The 27,332-nt window shown below is 36.3% G+C and overlaps 3 protein-coding genes across 5 annotated transcripts; 2 read left to right on the top strand and 1 right to left on the bottom strand.

The window, feature by feature from the left end:
- The first annotated feature begins 1,592 nt into the window (after window positions 1-1,592).
- Window positions 1,593-10,156, top strand: LOC103714652 (pyrroline-5-carboxylate reductase-like). Its single transcript, XM_008801978.5, has 7 exons — window positions 1,593-1,858; window positions 3,317-3,365; window positions 5,342-5,433; window positions 7,408-7,480; window positions 8,312-8,432; window positions 8,619-8,724; window positions 9,656-10,156. Exons 1-7 carry the CDS (start codon window positions 1,664-1,666, stop codon window positions 9,845-9,847), a joined length of 828 nt encoding a protein of 275 aa, XP_008800200.3. The 5' UTR covers window positions 1,593-1,663; the 3' UTR covers window positions 9,848-10,156.
- Window positions 10,157-11,398: 1,242 nt separating this feature from the next.
- On the top strand, window positions 11,399-18,940 carry LOC103714688 (Chaperone DnaJ-domain superfamily protein). The gene is made up of 7 exons (XM_039132814.3): window positions 11,399-11,800; window positions 12,058-12,138; window positions 12,647-12,684; window positions 15,423-15,502; window positions 17,212-17,295; window positions 18,399-18,507; window positions 18,616-18,940. Exons 1-7 carry the CDS (start codon window positions 11,516-11,518, stop codon window positions 18,752-18,754), a joined length of 816 nt encoding a protein of 271 aa, XP_038988742.2. The 5' UTR covers window positions 11,399-11,515; the 3' UTR covers window positions 18,755-18,940.
- Window positions 18,820-25,850, bottom strand: LOC103714651 (SEC14 cytosolic factor family protein / phosphoglyceride transfer family protein). 3 transcript variants are annotated; one of them, XR_015974535.2, is made up of 4 exons: window positions 25,538-25,850; window positions 24,613-24,877; window positions 20,077-20,407; window positions 18,820-19,285 (listed from the first exon to the last, which is right to left on the bottom strand). XR_015974535.2 is itself a non-coding variant. In XM_008801976.6 (3 exons), the coding sequence occupies exons 1-3, from the start codon at window positions 25,791-25,793 to the stop codon at window positions 20,176-20,178; spliced, it is 753 nt and encodes a 250-aa protein (XP_008800198.1). In that variant the 5' UTR covers window positions 25,794-25,850; the 3' UTR covers window positions 20,001-20,175. The 3 variants fall into 3 exon arrangements, 1 of the variants encoding a protein (XP_008800198.1); XR_015974536.2 differs by lacking the exon at window positions 18,820-19,285 and adding an exon at window positions 19,422-19,785 and having other exon boundaries at window positions 20,088-20,407; XM_008801976.6 differs by lacking the exon at window positions 18,820-19,285 and having other exon boundaries at window positions 20,001-20,407.
- Between the last annotated feature and the right edge of the window lie 1,482 nt (window positions 25,851-27,332).

Genomic DNA, 27,332 nt, shown 5'->3' with positions numbered 1-27,332 from the left:
ACCCCGCGTAGAAGCGATATGTTGTCTAAGCTAACATTTTATCGGATCTTTCATTTTTCCGCATCAATTGGAATTGGAATTCTCATGCATTGTTTCTAACAATAAAAAAATAGACCGACAACTTGCCATCGTGCAATTGCTGGCTCATTTTTCAGAGTGCTTTTTTCTTCATTTTTTCTTTTGGTTACAACCTGTGCACTTATTAAGCACTTGAGAGTATTCAGAATAATCAAAACGCTCACCACCTTTTGGCAGTTTGAAAAATTAGCTCAATGCATGGATTCCCATATGATAAAGCTGAGACTTTAGATAGGTTTGAGGAAGGAAAAGATGGTTATTTTGGTGCGGTAAAAGGTCACTGTTTGCTAAATAAACTGTAAAAACGTTCTTTCATCTGCTCCACTTAATTAAGATCCAATACATGGTGTGTGGAGAAAGAAAAATCAAAAAAAAAAAAAAATGATGGTGATGCGCCATTCTGAGAGGTTCATGTCCACCTAATGGCTGGTTGTTGGATGATGGATACTGAGAAAATGATCAAATTTTAACACGAAATTCGAAGTCTTGCGTCTGTGGCATTCCCCCATGTAAAAGTCATTGTCAATCAACCTGATAGACAGACATAAAGTCCACCCTGTTTTCACTCTTTTTTCTTTTATTTTAGGGTTGTTTCTCGAAATAATATTGTTTTTTAAAATAATCAAATGAATGTGCTTTTTTTTCTTTTCTTTTCTTACTCCACTGTTTGTTGTTGATCTCCAGGCTGTTTCTATATAAACTTGATTCATGCTCTAATTTCGCACAACCAATGGATCAAGAATGCCAACTTGAACCCAACTCATACATACATACATATATATATATATATATATATATATATATATATATATATATATATATATATATATATATATATATATATATATATATATATATATATATATATATTGAGAGAGAGAGACTCCACATCTTGCATAGGAGAAAGATGAGCCGTTCAGAATTAATAATCAATTATTTAAATTTAAAATACAAACTGTATCATTGTATACTATCTATATCATAAAAACTATTTATAAATATTTATATATTTTAATAATCTCTAACTTAATCAGAAATAATTTTAATAGCATTATGCTATATTTTATTATAATGTCACCATCAAAATCTAATAAATTTAGATTGACACATATTTTAAAATATAAAAATCATGATATATTTTAATTTATTTATTCTATTATGTATTTTATTATATTAGTACTATTGATATTCATTTATGTTGGCACTAACTTGACAAATAGATTAGTTATTACCAAAATATATGAATTTTAATTTTTAAATATTAATTTCATATAAATTGTATTTAATAATTTAGATCGTCAATTTAAACGACCTATTATTGATTTAAAAATTCCAATCTCGGCACACAGTCAACTTGACAACAAATTCCTTGATCAAGCAATGAACTCCGAGGTGTTGGTCTAATAAGCTATAAATTGGGTCAACCGGGTAGGGTCCGTTTCTATCGGATCCTGCCGGTCTCACCGGGACGCCTGAAATAAATAATAAATAAAAAATATTAAACAAATCATCGGTTACCCGGACAAGAGAAGAATCTTCGCCTATAAACCTCGGAGAAAAACCCTAGTGGCCGGCGTTCTTGGCCATGGCAGCGGTCGCGGCACCGGACGCGTTCAGGCTCGGGTTCGTCGGCGGCGGAAACATGGCGGAGAGCATCGCCAGAGGGGTGGCCAAGTCCGGCGTCCTGCCCCCGTCGAGCATCCGCACCACCCACCGCCGCACCGAGCGCCGGCTGGTATTCCAGTCCTTCGGCGTCAAGATCTTGGAGACCAATGCCCAGGTAACCCGTCCTTCTCATTTCAAAGCCACTCCATTGCCCTTTTCACCGATTGAAGATGTTGGATTGATGGGCGGATTCTTGGGTTGTTTGCTTCCCAGGAATTTTATTGATTTATGAGCTCATAACTTTTGATCGATGGAGTTTCGTTCCGTTCCGTTGATCGAGAGTTCTCGTTTATATTATCATTTGATAAGGATTTATCATTAGAATTTTGCTTCTTTATTCAGCTAATTGTCTCTTTTTTTGCATCAATTCATGTCTTTCTATGCTTTACTCTTGAATGATGAGGCGGTTTAGGATGAAATTTGATTATTTGTTGAGCCTCTTGTTTTATTTGTGCATCAAGAATGTCATATGATGATTATTATGTGCATTTAATTGAGGATAGTGTGTTATTTACGAATAAATGAATTTTGGTTCAGTGTCAGAATCTAATATTGGACTGACTGACGATTATTGTTAGCTAATGAGGTCAGATAGCTACATTTGTTGATCCAAATTCTAGTGTTTACGTTTTTCCCGAATATTTTTATCTTTTTGATTAAATTAGCATTTGTATGAACGCTCATTCTGGAACCTTTACTCCTTCAGATATTACCCTTACTTTCCATCGGATTCATCTACTTCACATTGCAACTAATCTCATAATGTCTCCTGAAACAGTTCTCGTGATTAACACAGCTTGTAGTAGTAATCAAGGTTCGCTGTACCGATGCATACTATGTTGTACTAGGGTGTACCATATCATATCGATACCAAACCGAGACTCAGCATGGGAGGCGTATCAAGTCTTGGTACGCCGAAGCGACCCCATACTAGGCTTACCAATATTCTAGTGCAATTTTTTTGAAATGAAATCAAACATTAGAACTTTATGTCCTAACTTTTAGGCCATTTTCAAATTCGGAAACCATGCAATGAGTTATATTCTTCATAAAATATAGAAAGGCAAACACAATGATGTGCTCTTCATCAGCCAATTCTCGATGCTTTGAGCCAATATCTTAACTTTTCTTTCTTACATTAAGCATTTTAAGAACCTACAAACCTACATATGACCTGTAAAATGACCAACTAGAATTATGCATTGCAACTGATAACAGTTGTTGAATATGTTTTCAGATCTTCTCTATCAAATATAGCTCTATTAGAATAAAAATGAACATTATTATCATCTGTGTCATAGTGCTAATTATTTTAAATTTTTCCATTATTATTTTCAACCTATATTTCTTTTGTTATGTTACTAATTCCCTGTCGTCTTCATGGCTTGGTGTTTTGACACATTCAGAAGGAAAACAAAACATTTTCTTTTGCCAACTAGGATTTCCCTTTCTCATTTTACGTTTATAAATATTAGAATGTATACAAAATTCATATTTGTTTGTTTCAGTTGAATTTTTTTCTCTGTAGTGGTGATATTAAACCTATAATGCATACAATGTTTCTTATAAGCAGGTAGTTGATGACAGCGACATCATTATTCTCTCTGTGAAACCTCAAATTGGTATTTTACTATTCCATAACCTGTACAATAGAGTCTTGCTTTATCATACATGCATTATGAAACAAAAAGCTACTAATGGAAAGCTTTTTGCATTGATATTACCAAATGCATTGGTATCTCCACTTGGATATTTTCCTTTATGCATGTGAAAACATTGTGTTGCAAAGGTTTAAATTATAATGTTGAAATTTCTTGGGTGAAATCAACAGGTAACTTGTACAGTTGGGGTGAATTAAATTTTCAACTTTGTTATGATAATGATTATTTCATGGTTGTCTTCGCTGAACTATGACGTGCTCATTCCTTATGCGAGATCAATTGCATGAGCTATCTTGCATTAATTGGTCCACACACATGGCCTTCCACCTGGGATATGATAAATTTATTTAATATAAAGTGTTAAATGCTAGTTAACTTTTCTGGACAAGAGCATTGACATAAGGAGCCTAAGTCATGAGCGCAGTGAGAATTTTAAAGTTCTATAATTGCCTAAACGACTGTGAAGTGTTTGAATTTGTGTTTTGGTCATGTCAAATATTTGATTTGTTTTGATCGTCCATTCATACAAAGTCACACCTTAAATATCTTCATAGTCAGCTTAAATAATCAAATATAATCCTTACCACCAACATTCAATCACTTGCAGAAAGAGTAATCACTTGTCCAATACCTATTCTGCAACAAGAAAGCAATCTAATTTGTGTCTGCAGTAATGTTGCAAGAAAGGACCTCTTACCTTGGGATTTTATTAATAACAAATAGGAATCACACACTTTTGGGGCCATTGTTTTGGTATTTGTTAATTACATTGTTGAAATATTTCTCAGATTATAGGTTGGAACCCCAGTGGCAATATCACATTCTGAATAAAGAATATCCGACAGAAGATGAACAAGTGGGGATGATAAATAATAATGAAAAGGGGTATTGGGTCCTTACATTCAAAGTCTGGTGCTGTCACTTTTAATAAGTATCAAATTTTTTACTCTATTTTTTTGCCACAAGACTCATACAAAATCAAAGCTTTAAGGAGAGGATTGAAAAAGAACTTCCGGAGTATGTATGCATTGGAATGCATGTGCAAGCCAGCCCCTTCAGGGTGATTCCATTGACCTAACATCCGCTGGTTATGAATCTGCATTCAAGACACTTGATGATGCACAATTAGTCAGAAAAGTGGTTCTTTTCGAACTTCTTGGGGGTGGTTAGGCTTAACAAAACAATTGCATCAATATAAGGATTGTGGATGGTATCTTTGGTACCGAAGCTGTTCCATGAAAGTCTAAAGTCCCTAGAGGACTGCCGTCTGTTAAGAATCCCGTTCTCATAACCATGGTTTTCAGTACAGGGCCATATCGGTTCATACTGGGTATATCGGCTCATACTGTTAGGAAATTGTTACTCAGTATGCCCCTTTACCGAGTTTTGGTACCAAGAATCAGACTATACCGGCACTGTACCAGTTGAGTATTGTTATGGATATCGAAACAGATACTGAAAAACTTGCTCATAAGCACAAGTATAATTGTCCAACAGAATTGAAATGTCCACACATCAAACAAAAGTTCTGGGGCCATAAACATTAAGCACCTTTGCCATTTATTATCTTGAAAAGTTTGGATCAGTAAATTTATAATTTACATGCTCTAGGCGCCTAATTGCCTATGCCATTTCAATCCTTGATCAATTCATATTTTGAAACATAGACATAGAGATGCAAGGACATAATCTAAGACATAGCTTCTTGTTCTTTCCATGTACTGCTTGACCATTCCAACTTTGCCAATATGGTTTCTCAGCATACCCTACAACTGGTACTTAAATTGCTGCCTAGATACTTCAGTCTTGTTTCAACTATCAACTCTCCATAATGTTTAGTGAAGAAAATATGGAAGATGTCTGCTTTTCTTTTTTTTATCTGAATGTTTTGTTTAATCTCCATTACATGTTTTGAGTTGATAATGTGATGTATACAGTTAAAAAGGTGCTTTTGGAGCTGAAGCCTTTTTTCTCAGAGGAGAAAGTTCTAGTGTCCATTGCTGCAGGAATCAAGTTAAAGGATCTTCAGGTCCGTACGAAATGCAATCTTCCTTATACTCTACATTTTTTGTAAAGTAGAATGATTCACTTTTGCATGATCTAATGTTCCTTGCTTCATGTTCTACCATTGTTCTTGTCTACTCTTTTTCCGGAGTTGTACTGCAATGATTGAAATTTAGTTTTTTTGGGGTATAATTGTATTTGAGATAGACTTCTTAGTTTGCAGCTACAATATGAATTAAGTATGAAACTTCAAGGCATATAATCTTTTGCCTTGCAAATCATGTACAACTTATGCTGCATCAATAGATTTAGATTGAAAATAAGTGGTAAGTATTAAAGGGTTACTTTCTGCGATTTAGAAGCCAGAATCGAGCCCAATATCCCATCCAATTCAATAAATTATGCCCTTCTAGTGTTGCATGTGTATGATATGTAGACAAATACTAATAATATATGTATCACCAATATGAACATTTGATATTGCAAGGTGGAAGGCTAAACAAGTAGTATCCACAATTCTAAAGATGCCCATGGTGAAAAGGTTTTCATGCTTCTGAATGATGATTCCTGCTGACTGCAGATTTATGGGATATGGCTTGTATGCTTTTGTGAAAATTAATCAAGACTAACTGCTACAAATGAGCTGAGCTCTTATGAACCTTGACTTCAATTTGATAATATACCTGTTCATTTGGTAAAGGAGTCAAGCTCAAGTGCGCAACCCCACTTTTAGGCTCAGCATGCTGTAGTTGTCACACAAAAGATGAATAGAAGCTCGGGCTTATCTCAAGACCTCATTTACATGGCACAAGAACAAAGCTTGAACAACTTTAGCTAGCTTGTCTGCTGAGCTTGAACACCTTGCTCTTATGACTGGGCTAAGCACTAATAATCCAAACCTAATTTCCTTTTTAAATTGTTTATATTTAAATTATTATTATCGCTTTATTTTAAGATGAATTAAGTGAGAATGTTGGAGTTGATTATTGCTACCTGAATAGGGTTTGTAAATAATTGTTGGGTTGGAGTTTGAGTGTCTTGCTTGAGCTTGCCCTTGCCAAGTTAACCATGGGTAGTCCATTGGCAGCCCTAGGTATCCTGATTCTATTCGTTCATTCATATGACATTCTCTAGCCTTTAAAATCTCATCAGCAAGATCTATGGATGAGGGTTACTAGTTTGTTTGACTATTCTCCATTCTTTTATTGTATTCTACTAATAATTCTATGAACCTAATTTCTAGAATCTCTCATAACTTTCATTATCTTCATTTGTGTACTGTCCCGCACCACATTTTTCTGATCTGATTCTGATCAACAGATTCTAAAGTTATTTTTTTTGTTGTTCCCTGATTCCATTGCCCTTCAGAAAATATCTACCGCTTTCTAGCTTGAGTTTTGGACCAGTCTACCCTATTATCCAACTTCTGTTTCAAGATTGAATTTGAGAGATTTGAGGTAAACATTCCTGGCTGATTTGATGTCCTCAATATGTGAAAAACGACTTAAGTAGTACCCTTCTCTTGTTATATATTGATCGTAACTTCTTCGAAAACCTATTTATATTATTTTTTAAATTGCACTAATTAGGTGAAAATTAGAAAAAGAGAATACATTGACCTTGACAGAAGTGTGATGTTTTTTTTTTTTTTTTTGGGGGGGGGGGGGTGGAGATGTAATGGGTAAGGCATGGGATATCGGTAAATTGTCATAATGTCTCACAAGTGCCAAATGCCAACAATTATAAACTAATGTGCCTGTAACATGGTTTTTAGAATTATTCTATATGTTTTAGGTAATCATCTATTTTTTCGCAGTCTTATTGACTAATCATTTTTTCTTAAAACCTGGAACAGCTGCCTCTTTCTTTTTCGCATGTTTCTCAGTGTCTGCAATATTTATGCAGGCAATTCTTTCTCATTATTATCCCTTCTATATTATGGTATCCGCAAATCCGCTTTCATGGCTAACTTGCCATGTCTGGTTAAGTTGTTTTACAGGAGTGGTCTGGCCAGCGTCGAGTAATAAGGGTGATGCCAAATACTCCTGCTGCTGTTGGTCTAGCAGCATCAGGTGATATTTAACTACTTCATGCTTTCATTTTCTTTTATTAGAGATATTGTAATATTCTTTATGATGGCATTTGTATTCTGTCATGGCTGGCTTATTAGACAGGCCTAAGGATCTAGATTTACCTCAGAAGGGCCGCATCATATGGTGTGGTCCTGACAGGTGTGTAGAATCTGTTTATCTGCTTCAAGGGACCAAGAAGCATCATAACTGTTCTATTGGTGTAATTTATATAATCAAGATCTGATACTTAATCAAGATATGATATTTTGATTAATAGCTAAATATTTGTTTTGATTGCAAAATCAGAAAATGATAACGCCCTAATTAATTTACCTCAAGTATGTCTCATGTTAGTTAACAGGTTCTATCTAAAACTAACAATGGGTAGAAAACAGGATAGAGATTCATTTGTGTATATAATTCATAAATTACTAGCTTGGCGTAGTTGAACCACCTAGGGGCTTGCCTAGACACCAAGCTTTGTGGATTGCATATGGCCCTTTATAATATTTATAGTGTTTCCTGAAATTCTTGTATGCTTGTTATCCAGCAAGATTAAGCTCCCTTTATATTATTTCTCTTCTAATTCATGTGCAGAATGTACTTAATGTGTTGTATAATGATCAATATAAAACCATATTGTCAGTGAAAAGCTAGTATATATATTACTATTGGAATTCCAATGGTAGGATACTTGTGTAAAAGACCTGTGACAAAATTTGGCATTATGATAGCACATTGAAAGAGGTGAAACCAGAACTTCTATTACTGCACAAAAACCTCTTGTGTAAACTGGCATGCTACAGCTCCTGATATCCTGTGTTTATTTAGTCATGTGTGTGGGTGAGATGGCAACTAAGAAAGACGAAGAACGTGTAACCAGTTTGTTCAATGCGATTGGAAAGATATGGACTGCTGATGAAAAATATTTTGATGCTGTAACTGGCTTGAGGTATGTTATAATTATGACTCATAAATTGCCAACTCAGAAGATGCATATATGATACGTTATACTAGCTAGCATGCTTCTCTTTCCAGATTAATATACTTAGAGACTAGCTAATGTATAAAGCTCTTGAACGTTTTTTTCTTTTCCAAGAATAATGTCTTATGTAAGGTTATATATTGCAAATCCCAGTGGTAGCGGCCCTGCTTATATTTATATAGCAATAGAGGCCCTGGCTGATGGTGGGGTGGCTGCTGGTCTTCCTCGAGATCTTGCTCTTGGTCTTGCTTCTCAGACAGTAAGTATAATAATCTTCTTAAATGAAATTTCATTAAAACCCTTCTTATATTCGCCTTGAAGTTAAACCACTTCCATTGCATGCGCCACATTTCTAGTTATTATATTTGACCTGTGAATGGTTGCTTGTGGGCTCAGCCTCTGATATGCATTTATTAAAAGGACAAGTAGCATGAATTCTACTTTTTCACATGCAAACCAACTTGCAAGAGTATGCTGTTTATGGCTTTTGCTCTTAGGTTTTCAATTTCCATATTGATTGAGCATCTTCTGTGAAAACAATATGGAGATATTGATTTTTTACAATAGCCATTTTTCCAGAATCTAACATAGATTTAGAATCCCTATTTAGCAATCTAAATCTTGCATAGTGGTCTATCAAACAAATAATATGATAGCAATGCTCAAGATGTGTGACTGTAGTTAAAACAAGCAACTGTGCATGTAAACAGAGTACATGGCTAGGCATTTCTCACCTAAATCCAATTTTACCCAAATTAAAGTTAAATTTGGACCTTTTCTAAAATCAAAGTATAAAACACCACAAACCAACATGTTTTTGCTCCCCATCTGTGAAGGCTTCTGAACATAGTAAATACTTACCCCGTGCCTAAACCAGCATTGGCCTGGCATGGACAAGCACCTAAAATCATGGTCTCAACCCTCGTTTATTTCATGCTCAGAAGGAAAACCATTCTATTTTTGCTTTTTTTTTTTCAGAAAAGCACACACTTGCGCGCACACATTTTTCAGAAAACCCTCATATATATACATTTTTTTGGTATCTCCAGTTTGTGACATTCACGAAATCATAGTTACAGGTGACTTTTGATCATAGCATTATATGAGCAGAGGAAGTTAGTTTCTTTTGTGCCGAACATGGGTGGTCAGCTTGCCATAACGTGTAGTATACATGAACTTTCTGTCTGTAGGTTCTAGGTGCTGCAGCGATGGTTAACGACACTGGGAGACATCCTGGTCAGCTGAAGGATGCAGTTACATCTCCTGCAGGGACCACTATAGCTGGAATTCAGGAATTAGAGAGGGGTTCATTCCGTGGTACCCTGATGAATGCTGTTGTTGCCGCAGCAAAACGGTGCCAAGAACTATCACAAACACAGTAATATCAGGCCGCTTTTCTTTGGCTAGGAGGACATTAGTCTGGATGCCTTTGTAAGGGCAATTGGATCATATGGAATTGTTCAATCAAGTTAATTGCAATGCCCAATTGATTACTGTTTTATTCTTCAGAGAAGGTGAAATCATTTGCTAACATGTTTTGCGGCATCCTTTAATGGATATTGCCAGCACCGATAAATCGGAGTTCTCACTTTCAGCAGATGGATTTTTTTGGTGCATGTATCGCATATATTGTAACTTTTAAAGGAAGAGTTGGGCTTCTTCTTAATTATAATGTTACTGTACTTTGGAAATGATTTTGTTATTACCTTATTCCACCCTTTTCCATGAGAAAATTTTGAAAAAGAAAAAGGATGGAGCACTGGGATTCAAAGAAAAGGTCATTGTGAATGTCTCTGATAAAAATCATCGCAGCATGTTATAAAAAGCTGCACATATTTCTCATGGGTTGTCTAAGATGATGGGGAGTAATTGATTTGCAATTAGGACTAGAAATATTGCTATGCTATTGAAAGATCAACAGCTCATGTACCAACTGCTAAGCCATTTGTGAGGTTGTTAAGATTTTCAATCTTTTTGAAGTTTGCATGGTTCAGCCCATGTGAAGAGGAGAAATCAATCATGATGGACCAATCATGATTGGTCTTTTGAGTAACCCTCTTGATTTGGTACGGCTAACATATATATATATATATATATATATATATATATATATATATATATATATATAGCTTGGCGATTCCTCAAAGCATGGCCTAATTAGTGGTTGTAAATTAGGTAAATTACAAAAGTAATCCTAAAGATGGCATTTTCTTTTTCTTCATCTGGGAGCTCCTACCTTCGAGTTTTCTCAAGGTCGATTTTGAAGGCTCTGTCCTAGATGGAGTGTCATCAAAGGTCCGAGTTCGAGTGTGGTGGCAACGCCGGGGGGGGGGGTTAGATTTTCGATACCTCGATTCCAGGAGCGGAGTTACAGGCGGCTTGGATGGGATTGCATTATCCGCGACACATGTTTCAGGCGATCTCCATCCTCTTAGAGGATAATTCGGCCACGGTGATCAGCTGGGTCCGACGGGGCACGAGCAGGGCTAGAGGTATTCATCCTCTGCTTTGTGATATTTAGTTGATGGTGAGGAAGGGTATTACACTTCAGGCTCTACATGTATATCGTGAGGCTAATGGGGCGGCGGACTGGATGGCGGCATATGTAGCAAGCCACTCAAGAGGCACCTTGTGGATTGGGGGGTGAGATGCCTGTTGCATTATGAGACCTTTTATTTGCCGATTTTATTGTGTGTATTCGTACTCGTGATATATGAAATGCCCGATTTAGTAAAATAAATAAATAAATAAATAAATAAATAAATAAATAAATAAATAAATAAAAAAAAGAAGAAGAAGAAGAAGGAAAGGTGGGGAGGAAAGGTGGGGGGGGGGGGGGGGGGGGGGGGGGGGGGGAGAGGGAGAGAGAAGAAGAAGAAAGAGAGTACCCCCTTGTTTGGTTACTCGTCATGAAATCTCGGTTACATAAAGTGGGTCCCAAGACTTTTGTGGCTTTGGTTGGAACAAGGCTATAAACCAACCATTCTTTTCAGACCGAAGACGATCCAAGAAAAAGAGACGTTTTGCGGTGCTTCTCTCCGACTCTCTCCATGTTTGAACCCCTCTCGACAGCTCCACTGTACACTGAGATCAGTAGAAGCATACTATTTCCTCCACCTCGTCCTCCTACTTGTTTCATGGAAGGAAGAAGAACCAACCGTCGTAATTCAAGACGGCTGAGGTCCAACTGCAAAGGGACAGAGAAAGACTACAGCGGCAGCAGCAGACTGGAAGAAGATTGGATGTCATCGCCGTCGGCCACCCCCTACCAAATCCTCGGCGTGGACTCCACCTCCTGCTCCCCAGCCCAGCTCAAAGCCGCCTTCCGAGCCCGCGTAAGTTCTACACCATCTGCTCTCCAGCTACTGCATTTTTCCCACTGCATTGGTAAGATATATATATATATATATATATATATGCGTTTAGTCCAGCTTTTTGGCAAATTTAATTAATAACTGCACAAGTATGCATGGAAAACTAGATTAGTTGTAAGTTTATTGGTTATAATGGGATTTATTGCATTGAGAATGTTTGAAGATGTCCTGTTACTACGTTATGATTATTATGATATCAAATTCTTTTCATGTTTCAGGTCAAGGAATTTCATCCAGATGTATGTAAAGACATGAAAGATGCAGATGCAATAATCAGACGTGTTATTCAGGCGTACGAGGTACTATGTAGTATGCATGTGTGTCGAGTTACTTGTTTGTTTTTGATAAAGAGAAAATTATAAGACGAAGATATGATACTAGGTCGAGGTACAAAGGGGTCGCTCGATGAGCGGCCAAAATTCGGTCCAGCCATCATTCTTCCTCTGCAACCAGAGTTTATGGAATCACACATGAGCCTTTGCAATATTAGTCTTCGTGCTTGGTGACCGTCATAAGATTTTCTTTAACAATCTTCCCTTTAGTGTATTTTCTTGTTCGTTTCTGTTTAATGGGGGGATTGTGCATGATAAGTTTAATTTTGTTTCCATGGCCATATATAGGACTATCTTTCCTTTGTCATGGAGGAACCTTTTTTGTTTGACCCTTCTCACCTTTTGATGCTGTTGTTCTTGATACGCACTATCTGTTTGTGTATCTGACATCACATTAACAACCAGCTGTATACAAATTAGTGCCCGTAGTTGTAAATGCATGCTCTTATCGACTACTGACTCATTCTGCTTGCAGATACTTTCTGTAAACCAACAAGTGGAGACCACTGAAAGGTAGATGAGGATTTTTATTTCAAACCATTTCTTATATGCATCTGAAAATGCTAGCATTCTTGATATTCCTAATTGAAATTTGTTAGATATAAAAAATTATTAGTTTTCGAGTTTTTTTTCTTTGTTGATGTGTAATACCTTGATAGTCAATCAAATCTTCTTTGTGGGGCTTATATGCATGGCTCTCGACCTTCCATATTAGTGATTTGAAGGATAAAAGAAACTGACAGTAGAACAGGTGAAGTGATATAACTACAAGAGAAACTTAAATTCTAAAAAAATTGCACTAAATAGTCCTTCCACATTGTGACTCGGGTTTCATCTCAATGATCAAACCTCTTTGTTTTAGCAGCCAGAGATTTTAGGTTCAAGTCTTGGTGGTGCTTCCCCAAGTATATGGCCAGGTAGTTATAATGCGGCTGGGTCTCCCTCCCGTTCTCCAAACAAAAAAGAAAAAAAAACTTCTAGATTTGCAGGTCTGCAATGACTTGTATGTAAAGGCTTCCAAGCCTTCTTAAAACAATGTATATTTCAAGGAAACTTACTGGTGTTATTTGAAGTTAGGACTCCTTAGACACACTTTGACTATACATCATGACACCTAATTGACTCGAAACTCCAGATCATTAGGAAAAAGAGTTACCTATCATCATGACCTTGGACTTACAAAGCCACAAATATCTAGCTAAAAACTATTAAGACTCATAAAATTCATCCTAAAAGTATTGGTGCTCTACCCGTCACTTTTTTGCTCTATGAACGATCACCTACCTTGAAACTCGAAATATGATAATCGAAATCCTAGATCTTTTTTGAAACTGTTCGAGATTACCACTATGATATCAAACATTCTATTTTTATCTTGTCCTATAGCTTTATCACTTTACGAAATGACTCACTTGTCTGAGCATCCTCAAGAAAACAAAAATTATCATCCAGTTTTGTGCTCATTCTTATTATCCATCTTTAGAAACTGATTTCCTCACTTTGAATTTCCTCTAAAAACTCCACTTGCTTCCTAAACATCTTTAGCCTCCAGGGGTCTTCTCATTGAATGCAGACACATTCATCTCATTCCACATATGCCAGACCAGATTATAAACAACTGGATCCCCACCTTAAGACTAACTTTTTCTCCCTTAATGACATTATGGACTTCCTTATTTTTATGGCTTCTATTCAAGGTAGATCTAATTTCATATCTTAAATACCAACTCTCCTATCCAGCTGTTGTGAAAACTTTATAAAGAAGATTGTCAAGAGAATTTTCCAAGAAAAGATGGTAGAAGAAGGGGTTCTAGATTTCCTCCTTGACTCTCTTTCCTTCTTTCTATATCTATTATGTTTCTTTCTTTAACTATGTTTTTCCCTTCAACACCAAGCATGGTCGCCACCTTGCACGGTTGAGCTACCATCATGTTGGGTTTTGTGGCAATCATGTTGTGCATGTATACAACATCAATTTGTGCTTTGACCACACCATCTTCCTATGCATTGATTTGAGTTGTTGTGACCGCAATTTCTCTGTTTGCCATTGTCCTAAGCTTTGTGACTCTCTCAAGCTTTGTCACCCTTTGCCAAATGGTGATGTATTTGTGCCAGGCATCCCTAAGATACCAGCATGAACGTCAACTATAACCAAGAACACCACTTTGAGCCATTTTAAGTAGCATCATCATATGATGGAGCAATTTGTTGCATTGTCATGCGATATCGATACCCACTGTCATGTCTAAGATCATGAAAGGTGGGTCAAGGCATCTTTAACGAAGCAAACATGCCTTACATGAAATCTCCTCTAGATGCTCTTGCTTGGAAGGTCCTTGTTGGCCTGAAAAATGAAGGTTATTGAAGACCCAAACAAGGCACTATACTTGGTAGAGACTTTAAGACTCGCATCCAATTTGTCTTGATGATCATGATTTGGGTAAGGAAGCATCTAAAAGGATATAATAAGGTCATAACATAGTTTGTCGTACCAGCCTGAACCGGGTGGTACCGTACCATACTATTTCAGTACCAGTATCCGGTACGGGTGGCGTACCGACACTTGGTATGCTGAAAAGATTCCGTACCATACCGTACTGACGCAGTATTAGTGTGACACCAGTACGGGGTCCGGTACCGAGACGGCTAATCTTGGGTCATAATGATTGGTGATGGCTCCCTCTAGACCCAACTCTTCAATGTTTTAATGTTAAAACAAGATTGATATAAAATCTATATAAATTGACAAGGATTTTAGCATGGAACTAGCTTCGAGTTAAAGTATATGCGTGAAATCTCAGCATTTGGTCACAATAAGACCCTTGAGCTAATCCACCTTAGCCCCATGTTCATAAGCCCTTGATTTGGGCATAACATTTGTTTGTGGGTAATCCCCATGCTTTGGCCTCTACTTAGAGGAGACCTCCTGTTGATATAAAACTATTTAGTACAGTAGAGTAATCACCAAATTCATTCATCTGCTTACAACAGACTCCTCTATTAGTATTAAAAGCCCTGTTCATTAAGCAAATCCTATTCATTCAATGACAAACTACACATATGCCTTAAATGGGTAAGCAGGAAGTCAACCATATGGAGTCGTCAAATTTGTGTCATGAACCTAGCATCTTATATTAACTTCTTTCATTTTGCTGTGGGAATTCTTTCGTGAATGATTTTAGGTTAAATAAATAAATATTAATGTAACTTTTCTTGATATTCTTTATTTTCATAACTTTTCTATCTTTGAGGGTGTGCATGGACCCATTTGAGGAACCAGAATGTGTGGCTTATGACCTCTTTGTCAATGAGATTCGATGTCTCGGCAAAGGTAGACTTCAATCTACTTCTTTTATTTGTTTTCACATTTTATCTCATTAGTATCAATTTCTTGACCTACCAAATAGTATCTGGAAAAGATAAACTTGTTAAAACATGTTTTATATACTGATTTTTTTTCTTTTTCTTTTTTCCCTTTTTTTGTAGAAGAAGCTGGGTTTTGGCCTAACTCTGACAGTTAGTTAATGGACAACAATATTAACAAAGTATGGATGTGTAGCCATGTAGTGCAGAATTGTTCTTTTCTGTTGCCAAAATTATAGCATAAAGAGCTCCAAGGTGCTTATATTTAGATAAAAGAAATTTCTATCTTCATGTGAATTAAGACTAGAAACCCAGTTGACATCCCTGTTAGCATCCCTCTAGCTATGCTTACAAGACCATGTTATAAATCTTGTCAAGTACAGGACAGAAAATATGGAATCTGATAACTTCAATGTCTGGGAAATTTATATCCACTTTTTACTCATGAAATGCATTTTCAATCCGCTACAGTCCATTCTTCAGCTTATAAACTAATGGTGAATTATAAGGCCGTGTGATAAGTCTAGGCTTTATTTACATGATTTCTTCCAACTGAATCTTCAGGATAATTATAAGTGATTATTTGCTTGGTTATGGATGCCTCTTTCAGTTTCCAGCACTGACTTTGGCCATAAAGATGATTTGCCATTGATGGGACACTAAAGAGCAGGAAATGTATTAAAATAGTATACAATTATAAGAATCTATTCCAATTCTCGAGCTGTACCTTGTCTATAGGGTACTTTGAGAGAGTTATAGAATAATAAAAGCAGAAATTCTGATCAAGAATCTTCAAATGATGCCATAATCAAATTCTAATATATTCCACAGTTTCAATTATTTTTATAAAGTTTTAATAAAGTTTCCACTTTCCTTGAGGAGTTATACGCATGTAATTGGTTATTTGTTGTTAAGCAGTAATATCACAGTTACTCAAACTCTGTACAAGTGACAGCTTAACATAGCTTGAACATTCGAGGGAGATGAAAAATAGTTCCAGTAAAATTTAAGGGTCATAATAAGTTCAAGATAGTTATAAAAATCTAGAGATCTATATATTCACTTGAAAGTGGATTGTGGGGACGGACGAGGAGGAGAAGTCTGTTTTCCTTCCATGTGACCTAATATATGGCGGATAACCTTAATATCTATTATTGTCATTGTATTTGCAATAAAGGTAAAGGAACTTGATCAAATGGTTTCTCCTTCACTTATTCAGCATCTCATGCTCAAACATTAGAGCATCTATATAACCTACCTAGTTTGACAATAGATCTTAAAAATACAATTATTTACTTAACACCCATCCTGTTTAAAGATTGTCCATATGTTGTTGCTTGGACGTAGCTAGATTCCATATGTGCTTGCATGCTTTATGCTAATGAAGGTAATGGTTTGCCTTGTGATCTTGTTTGTCTGAGTTTCAATCTTATTGAAATTTACTTGTCTTCACTGTTGGCTATTGACCTTGCTTTGAACAAGGAGAGAAGGAAGCAATTCCTACAGTCCTACATGACCCTAAATATAATATGTTTTGTTCTATTTTTCCTGCATATAGTTACGCATATCAAATGACTTAGATATGTTGAACATGTAATTTTTTTGGGTATGAGTCCTGAGAGTGTTAGGCATCCCTTTGAGTTTCTTATGCCCTAATAGATACTCATTTATCTGCAGGATGTCCATATTCTTGTGTTAAAAGGGCACCTCATGCCTTTTCATTCACTGGTGAGAATGGTACTGCTCGTGCAATTTCTCAAGGTTTGCCACATTTTTAATTCCATTTCTAGTGATACACAAGTATTTATTATGGCTTCTCGTGAGTGCCTAGATTTATGACTTCTGAATTACTTCCAATGACTAAAAATTTATCCTATAATGCGATATCTTAAAATTTTGAAATCATTGAAGTTATTAGAGTGATAGATAGTACGCATATTTCTTTGTGCATCATTCATTAATACACTGAAACCTCAAAGTTTTTCACGATGTTCTCCGAGCACATTAATGACAAATTATAATTGAACAAGAATCCTGATATGTCTACTCAAATATCTCTCAGGATAGCAGAAGGTTTAAATGACTAATGCTGATGATCTGAAATCATTTTACAAATATTTCTAGCAGCTATCATGCATCACTGACTTGAAAGAAGCACAAATCTTCTTCCTCTCTAAAGATCGTGAGACATACCCTAGTGCCCTGCAGAAAATGAATCTTTCTGAAGATCTATTTCCCTTTTATTAAAAAAAGAAGGTCTTTGCTGATTCTTCACCTCCTTGATACTGAATATTTGGATTCTGTAAAGAGCTCCCATGATCTTTGGACGGTTCAGAATCCTAGAGAGCACATTTGAAACTGAAGAGTCACCAGTCTTTTTTAGCTTGCATATGGTAGGCACACCTTGCAATGGCTACCTGATAGGGATTGACATTAGCTATTCAAAAACCTGTGGTTACGAATATTATATTTTGTCCCTAGGGGAATATTTCGTTGTTTCAGTTATCTTTGTCATCTTACAAGCATGATAGCAAATAAGTTTCTTTTGGACTGGTGGTATTTTGATGTTGTTGCTGCAAAAGTTGAGCTGAAATATGTTACCCTGGTCCCTGGGTTAGCAAGCAGAGCAGGAAACAGATATGAAAGCAATGGAAAAATGCCACAGCTAGAAGTAGTGGATCAGGTGCAAAAAGTTTATTCCAGTTAATCCATGCACCAGTGATGAATAGCATTTGAGGATAATGTGTGCTCCTTGCTCATGCTTCAACTCCCATGGGAGGATAAACTCTCGACTTTAAATTTTGTTTGCCAGGCTAGTTTTCCTATCTTCCACATTTTGTCAGTCCCTTGGTTTGTTAATGCAGGGCATGGTGATGATTATCTCGTTGAGAGTGCTGTTGGGCAGTGCCCAAGGAGATGCATACATTATGTCACACCTTCTCAACGAGTTATTTTGGAGGACATGCTCCGGAGGTTAATGATAATAATTCAGAAGATTATAGTTGTGATTAACAAAAGAGAAATTAGAACTTCTAGATTGGATTATACTAACTCTTGCTGTTTTGATATCGATGCTTGCAGTATCTTAAGTGCACCACATGACTTGGCGGAGGCAGATTTCTTGGACTCTCTCATTATCAAAGCAAATTTTGAAAACAATCGATATCAGCAGCCCAAAAGGAACCCAAAGGCTTCGAGTAAATATGTTGATTGGTCGTGACATCAACAGAGTGATAAGATGTCTATGCTGTGTAAGGAAATACAAATATTGAGGTAGATAGCTAATTGCGTCTTAGGAACAGATGGAAGTTTCTATGTACTTGTTGATTTTTTTTATGGCTGTTTGATCTTAGGCTAATGTACAGTTGGAGTATATTTCCATACATTGACTAATCCTACTTCAAGAGCCTGGCAAACCTCATTGGTGTTGAACCATATCAAGTCATGTTGTTCGAAGGGCTTCGAGGAGATTGAATCCCAGTGCTTTAGCCATCAACTTAATGCATCAACTTAATGCATGTGGATATCCTCTTGAAATATGCTATCCATGCTTGAATTGGATCCTCTTTTTCCAAGTGGGGAGGCCACATTATAGCAGGCTGGCATGTCCCTTGTTTTTTTCCCTCATTGTATCATATGTGAGGCCTGCAGGCAATTCTTGGATATGGAGCTGCACTAGTAATCCTTCCCCAGTATAACAGTATTGCTGAATTTCACAGCAAGCTTGCAGCACTTTCAATTGAAACATCATCTGTAAGTACAAAAAAACAACTCACTAAGTGGTTGGTCTTTTTCTCTCTATTCTAACAAATATGTCGCTCTAACACTCTAAAATCAAAAGTGACATTGAAATGTTCCACTTCGAGCCTAAACTTAGCAAGCAAGAGAAGGAACAACACATGGATTTTATTCCCAAATCATGATAAGATCTTTTTTCCTGGCTAAACTTAGCAAGCAAGAGAAGGAACAACACATGGATTTTATTCCCAAATCATGACAACATCTTTTTTCATGGCTAATCTCCAGCAATTGCTTCCATTTGTAAAGCATATGAAGCTTCTGTTTTCAGAGGCAAGAGGAGCAATTACCTGCATCAACTATCATGTGTGGCTTAACAAAACGGTCAGCATTATTTCTTTTTTTAAAAAAAAAAAATATGCAAAGCAGGCAACAATGGATGTTGCACTGAGCTCTAATTAGCCTACTCGAGCCATGCAATATAGATTTTCTTATAAGTACCTACTTCCACCACTAGCTAGTGACCTCTCATTTGTCTACTTTGGATCGACAGTCAAATAGAAGTTCAACATATTCTGTCCAGGAAAAACCTAGCATCTGATACCCACAATAAGTTTCAAATAAAACTACCTCAAGTCTTTGATCTGTTTAGTATACCATGTCATAATATCCGCTAGTACATGTGAGGCAAGATGCCAACTGCATGTCAAGTAGCAAGCATCATGATATATGCATGAAGAAGCATATTATATTGATGTCATAGAAGGAAAATAAAATGGCAAATTCAGAAAACAACTATCTTACACAATTGACGCCATTAAATTTTGTCACGATGGCAGTCCCCAGCAAGAAAATATAATATGTTTTTTATATACATGACAGAGGAACTTCCAGCAAACAGCATCACATGTAAGGCGGAGATGCCCATCTATCTTCGAACCTTCCGAGTGAGTACTCCATAGCCGGCACCTCACTTAAGCGCAGAGGATCAGGCTCTATGCCATAATCTGTCAGTGGCCTGTGCTCAAGAACCTTGTCATGCTGTTGCACAAACTCTGGAATTTCAACTTGTCCTTTCTTTATGTCATCCCACAGATACTGCAAACGGCTGATGTATTTGATTTTCCAATACAAGCTGCAAACAATTGAATGTCAAGCAAAATCAGTGCCTCAAGAAAATATGCTGATCATTGCATATAAATGTTTTTACCAAAACAAGCTGAAATTCATCTTTCCTTTCGAATAGCACAAGTGAGGCTCAAGAAAATATGCTGATCATCGCATATAAGCATTTTTACCAAAACAAGCTAAAATTCATCTTTCCTTTCGAATAGCACGACTGATTGGTCAAGCACATATGTATTAAGGAAGTGAGCAATAGATTCTGTTGTAGCAAGGAAGCAGCACTGCACTCGCATGTCTTATACCTTTCTGTTACAACCCTACTCCCCAAGTTCTCATGATTTTACAGAAGATACACCACAAAATATATTCAAGCAAAAGAAACCATATAATATTTCAAAATTTTGGATATTTACTCCAAATTGTTTACACCAATGGCCCAGATATGCTAAAAGATTCCATTATACATATAACAAGATGCAACATAAAACGTACACAGGAAGGGGGATCCATTTCCCCGCCTGGGAAGCATTAGAGCAATAAACAAAGAGACAGCACTGCAATCTGAAGAATTCAGAAGCAGAGGAATGACTAGTTTGGAAGCTCAATCAAAAACTCCATACTTATCAAGGCACAGCATAACATATCCATTTCTCACAGGGTCATTTGACTTTATGGGGAAGATTTTGGAGAAATTTTGTCTCAGGTTTTTCCTTGTGACTTCTCTATGTGCAGCTTTCTCCTGGATCAGGCTTTGAGCTTTTTAGAAATTTTCTCTGAAGTGGCATGATAAGGTGTACCAGAGACTGGAGGGTTGTTAGGAAGAGGTAAATTCTCTTCGTTAAACCCTTTATACAAATATAATGGACCTCTTTCTCCTCTTATGAACAGAGCCAGACAATCGGGTGAAGCACATAAAATTTTGATGTTTTGCCTGCTTGTTTATTTTGATTTTTTCCATTACTTTATTCTGCTGTTCCTGGGGTTATAACAGGTAAACTACCGTCGTAACTAATAATATATGACCAACAAGGGACTAATTTCTTGCTGTTGTTTGTTTAGTAACAAATACAATTAGAATAAGCATAGAAACATACATGACTTCCAACAACTCGTTTTCTTCTCGAACCCTGTCTCCCTCTTCTTCTCTTCTTTTGTTCCCAGGAAACAAGATTAAGTTGTCTCTGGATTTCAATATAGATCTAACAAATCTGGTTGATAAAAGAACTCAACCAGTCCACCCTCTACATGAATTATATCTAATTCTGGGATTTGACTTAATAGTAGTTGACACTTCACAGATCGTAACTTAGGTCTCGCAACAGTCATGAGTAGATAATATGTATGATTTAAAATTATGAAACTTAAGCAGAAAGTGTTAGAGCGGACGTTAGTTCACATTATGGCAAGTAGCTAGTATATGCCTATGCATTCACTGATGAACAGTCCACCATCAGATAAGTGCACTGTACAGAAACAATACATTAAATATGTGTACATAATCAATGAGAACAAAAGTGTACAAAAAAACAGCATATGGATCACGTCTAGGTTGTGACTTAAACCAATATGATAGGCTGCTATCATGCAATAAAGCTGGTATGTCTTCATGCAGATGCCCAATTCTTATATACCTAGATGGGTTATACTGGAAAATTAATGATTATGACTAAAGTACCATCATATTATACTTGCCTTAGCACAATGCCCAAACTGAATGGAACCTTGCAATTTTTCAACTTTGTTCTCTATTACATTATTGTGGATGATTAATAGGAAATTCATTTGACTGAGCCATAAATCTTTATCATTGAATATGAAATTTTAAATAATAGATTTTCTAAGATTTATAGAACCATCGAACAATAAATTAGATGGTCTGATTGAATTATTTGAACAACAAAACATACTTCATTGGTTAATCAAGATAGGAGAGTAAATGCATAGCCATATAACTGGACAATAAAAGACCAACTTACCAACAAAAGGATGACTGTTTTTACAAGGATGTATTTGTAAAACCAATTCCCATGGGCACAAATATGTAACACATCAGATACAGTACTGCAATCCTTACTAACACAATGGAAATTTGTCAGCTGTGACATGTCAAGATTATGCACCAAGAAACCCAGCATCAGTATTGCATGAGCAATAATAGATTTCGTAGTCAACTCCCAGCAACTGAAAGTAGTTTCTGTTCATCTAAGCATTCATGAGGCGAAGATCTTATAATTTTTTTCTCTTTTTTTAAGCAATACCTATGATTTGAACCTTGAACCTCCTCCAAGGGCAAGAACTCGGGGGAGAGGTGCCAGCCAACTGAGCTAGCAGTTGTTGGTGCCTTGGTGGTGATCCTATAGCTCTTTATGCATCATCTTATAGTTCCCAAGTAATGACCTCATAGTTTGTAGAGATCTCCTTGACTGATATGAAATGACACTGATTTTAAGGTTTGAATTTGAAAATTTGTAACAAATATAAGATATGCAAAAGAAATATTGGATATTCAAAAGAGCAGCAGTTTTTCATAAGTTGGGAACAATGACTCCCAGGTCCTCCTGTTTTATGCACCCATCATGTGCATTGGTGGTACACATAATCCTAACACTAATTAAATACTTAATAAACTAAATAGGAAGGATATATTGTTTTTTCCATTTGGTAAGAGGAAGGATATATTTTTAGTCATTTAATCAAACTGTAATCTTTTCATCAGGCTCAAAACACATATGTATTTATAATTCTAATCATCTATCAAAGAGTCAACCAATTCACCAGAACAAATAATTCAAAAGATTTCTAGTTGTATAAAAAATTGTTTAACCATCTCATTCATTAGGAAAAAGTGGATCATAATATACATTATCCAAGAATGGCCTTATGACCACCCCTTGTTTATCACATACCTTCACAAAGTCCACATCATTCAACTCTTTGGTTAGAAAGAAAAGAAACAAAAGCTTATGAAAAATTTTGCATATATTCTAGACCACCAACTACATAATACAATCACATTATTATCACATAAAGGAGGTCACAGTGAAAGAATAATTTAATAATTGATTTGAGCTTTGCAACTAAAACCAGAATCATTAAGCTATGGCATTAGTCGTGAATTGATAGACTTCCATATGAGAGAAATTGAATATTAAAAAACAAAAAAGCGATAATCATAAATGCGCAAAAGTTTTGTATGCAAGATGGTTTTTGTTGGTAGAGTACCAGATAAGCATATGACAGATATTTCAATGAATGAAAAGATTAAAGCATTCAGTCCACTTTTATTTCTTTTTTTTGGATATAATCCATCTCCAAACATTTGAAGATGTCTTAAATTATTAAAAAAATATATAGGAGAAGTTCATTATTTTTTTTAATTTGCAAGTAATTTAGGGTACGTCCTGTCTACGGGTTCTTTCAACATATCTTATATACTTAACAACATAAAAAGTTAAGACAAAAAAATTGCAAAGAGAAATGCCATGAAACTTAAATCACTAGCCACAACTTATCAAACAAAAAGAACAAGCCCTGTACTTGTTCAAATATAAATTCAAAAAGAAGTTATGTAAGTTTAAGGGTAGATTTCATAACAAAAAACATGCCCAGAAAATTCTATGAACATGAGATTTGTTGTTACATTTTACTAAATGGTGAAGAAAACCAAACTGTGGCATCAAGTTACTTGATCATATCTTTCCATTCCACTTACTAGGTTTTGAGACAACATTAAGCTCTAGAAGTTCAAATTTTAATGGACATTCCAGCACAGACATCCCTTAAATAAGCTTTAAAGCAAGGATTATATTAAAGTTTTGAAAATTCTCCCTCTGTTAATAACTTCTTCGATATCACATTACAAGCTACCTAATAATAGTCAGGTGATATACAAGTATATTCACCTAATGCATGAGCATTTGTTTCATAATACTTTCATGTATAAAAGTTACTAAAAAATCCCACTACTCTTGAGACGACCAATTAACTTTTGTAACTAAATGCATGATAAGCAGAGGTTGATACAGCATTTCGATGAGGGTCAATATACCTGTCAACTATCTGAGTAAAGTGATAAGTTCATAATCATATCAATGATAAGATCATCCTAATATTTTGATAATTTGATCCTTAGATTTCAATATCATCTTCAGGCAAAACTCAGGTAAACTAGTGCTAGTTAAGAAATAATGCAAAAACCATGCGGAAATTACTGACCCTCCACTTAAGAAGAGGCGTCCAAGTGTGGCGAAGACCAGCCTAGAGCGGAGCCCTGGGTGCAAAAAGTACACAACCTGCAGCCTTTCCTTGTAGTCTGAACGAAGCTCCTCATATACCCATCTCAAGATGGACATCCCAGGGTTGTTATCCTCCGACTGCACTGTGCTGTGCATGTATACGATGCAGAATGGACCTTCAGGCAGTTCTGTGCTTAGCTTGTAGAACACATACCTCTTCAAACGCTCCCCGCTAATAATTGGAGCTGGAAATTGGCAAAGAAAGCCGCTTTTTAGAATAAAAAAGCCACTAGCAGAACCTAAGCATAATAAAGAAAAGAAAGCAAGCATGAAGACTTTGATATACTCCATAACACCAAAATTTGCACTTGAATTAGGACATTTTAATTGGGTGGTTGGAATCAACGAAAAACCATTAAGCCTATTGAAGTGCAATCTCAGCATGGCTTGATCCAAGAACACTTAAGAGCTCTCCCCTTCCCACCTAAAAGCACCTAAAAAATATATTAAATCAGGAACTAAGCTTTAAAAATATTCTTCTTTAAGGAGGGAAAAAGAAGAGCAAGTGATGTATCTAAAGTCTAAATCTTTCCTCATAGTATCTCAAAATTACTCAATTGAAGCAGAGCCATGGTAAAAATCTCAAAGCAGACATTTTTCAACAAATCCGACTTCCATTCCAAGGGAAAACGTCAAACCTGATTGCTAGAAGAGAAACCGTTTTTAGAGAAGCAATTAAAGCATGTCGAACAATTAGAGTTTCAAACAAGCCGTGGATCCACTTCATAATAAGGAAAAATAAATAAGGTAAGTAAAATAACAACCAAAACCAAGAACCCTAACCCCACTAGGGACCACAGAAGAGAAAGGATGACGACAGGGAAATGGGATGCGATCCAGCGGACCTGGGAAGTACTTTCCGACAATTCGGAGAATGCGGTTGCCGGCCTTGTCCGATCCCTCGACGCGGAAGGCCTGGAGGGCTTCGAGATCGGAGAAATCCTCGTCGCCGGAGGCGATCAAGTTGGGAGGGCAGTCGTGCCACACTTCGTCCTCGTCCTGGGCCTGGCGCTCCGCCGGCAAGAGGAGGCTGCGGGCGTCGACGCCGAGGTCCGACGCCAAGACCACCACCGAGAACTCCTCGCCCGAGCTTCGCGCCATCGCGATCGAATCGTGGCTCCCAGCTGCTTACCTATCTAGTAGCGCGACGCTAATCCTTCCAGGCTAAAATCTCAAGTGTTGTAATATTAACATAATATAGGGGTATTTGTGTAAAAGTGTAATGTAAAGGCTACCCTAGTATCGGCGTATTATTTGCCGATACTACTTCGAATCTATCAAGGTGGCAACCTCTGTAGAATACAATATTATAAGTTTCCCTGTAGAAATGTCTTTCATCCTATTAATTGGTAAGTTTCCCTGTAGAAACCGAATAATTGCAGTTTTCATAGCTCTTTTTTGTCTAGTTTGTGCATGAAATTTGGATCCATAATGAGGTCTGATAAAATCAAGCATGAACTAAACCCAACCAGAAATTTCCGACAAATCCTTTTGTTTTTAGGAGGGAGCAGAGCTGTCAAAGAACAAAAAAGCAAAATGCAGTTAAGATGCAACCTAAAACAAAAATTGAAGAGTAAAAAACCAACTCAATCAATTTTTCTTATGATATATTGAACCCAATATTTATGTTTGTTGTTTCAAATGTTTGCACATGCACAAATTTTGACATATTTTATGTGAGTTTATGTCAAGCTGAATACATACATCTTGGATTTCGAGAGCTCTTTCTTTTCTCGAGACCCCTACAATTAGAATTTCTCACCTAACCTGTTGGACATTTGGCTCAACTTTGAAATGATCTTGGCTTAGCCATCCATCCAGTGTTCTCAAATCTCAATACAAAACACATTCAGAGTAAGGTTTGCTGCTCGAGCCATAACTATTCAGCTCAGCTATTATATATATGTCATGACTTAGAGACCTAACCAACTCTAACTCGGCCGAAAAATTGGACCTTAATTAGACCAAATCTGCCAGCCAAATCTAGTCTGGTCTGTATTGACCGATATCTACCACTCTTTCACCTCATGTCAATTGTTAAAGGGTAGCAGAGAAAAAGAAGCCCAACACCCCCACAAAGTTTAAAGCAGAGCAACGGCTTTGTTCTCATTCCAACCTCACTTTTTCTTTTCTTTTTTTTCTTTTTTTCTTTTTTTTTAGTAGGAAACTCGTGCGAAGGCACACCGGACTTTTTCCTTATTTATATTTCATTCTGTCAGCCTAACATAGCAAATTTAAACCCACTCTAAAGAGTTGTTGAGGCAAACTAAAATTCTATGCACTATCTCAAATTTCAATGGCTTTTTTTCTTCTTTTTTTTGTTAGTAATGGACATGGAAAACTACTTTTCAAAGCTTTGTATAGTTTTGTGCATCACTTTCACTTTCTATAAAATAAAAAATAAGATTTTTAATTTTAATTTTTTAAAATATGAATATTTTTAGTATAATTAATTATTATAATATTTATAAATGTAAAAAATAAACTTTAGATTCTATTTTTTGATGGTAGTGGCTGTGGCAATAACACCAATAGCAGTGACAATAATGATAGAGATCATGATAATGGTAGTGAAGATGGCAGTGGTGATAACAAGAAAGGATATCATGGAGATGGAGATTTGATTTGAAAATTTAAATT

The sequence above is a fragment of the Phoenix dactylifera genome, chromosome 17, assembly GCF_051530095.1.
Source record: "Phoenix dactylifera cultivar Ajwa chromosome 17, Ajwa_hap1_PhDact_Kaust_v1.1, whole genome shotgun sequence".
NCBI lineage: Eukaryota > Viridiplantae > Streptophyta > Magnoliopsida > Arecales > Arecaceae > Phoenix > Phoenix dactylifera.
The sequence above is the reverse complement of the archived record's forward strand: the minus strand, read 5'-3'. Positions and strand labels throughout refer to the sequence as shown.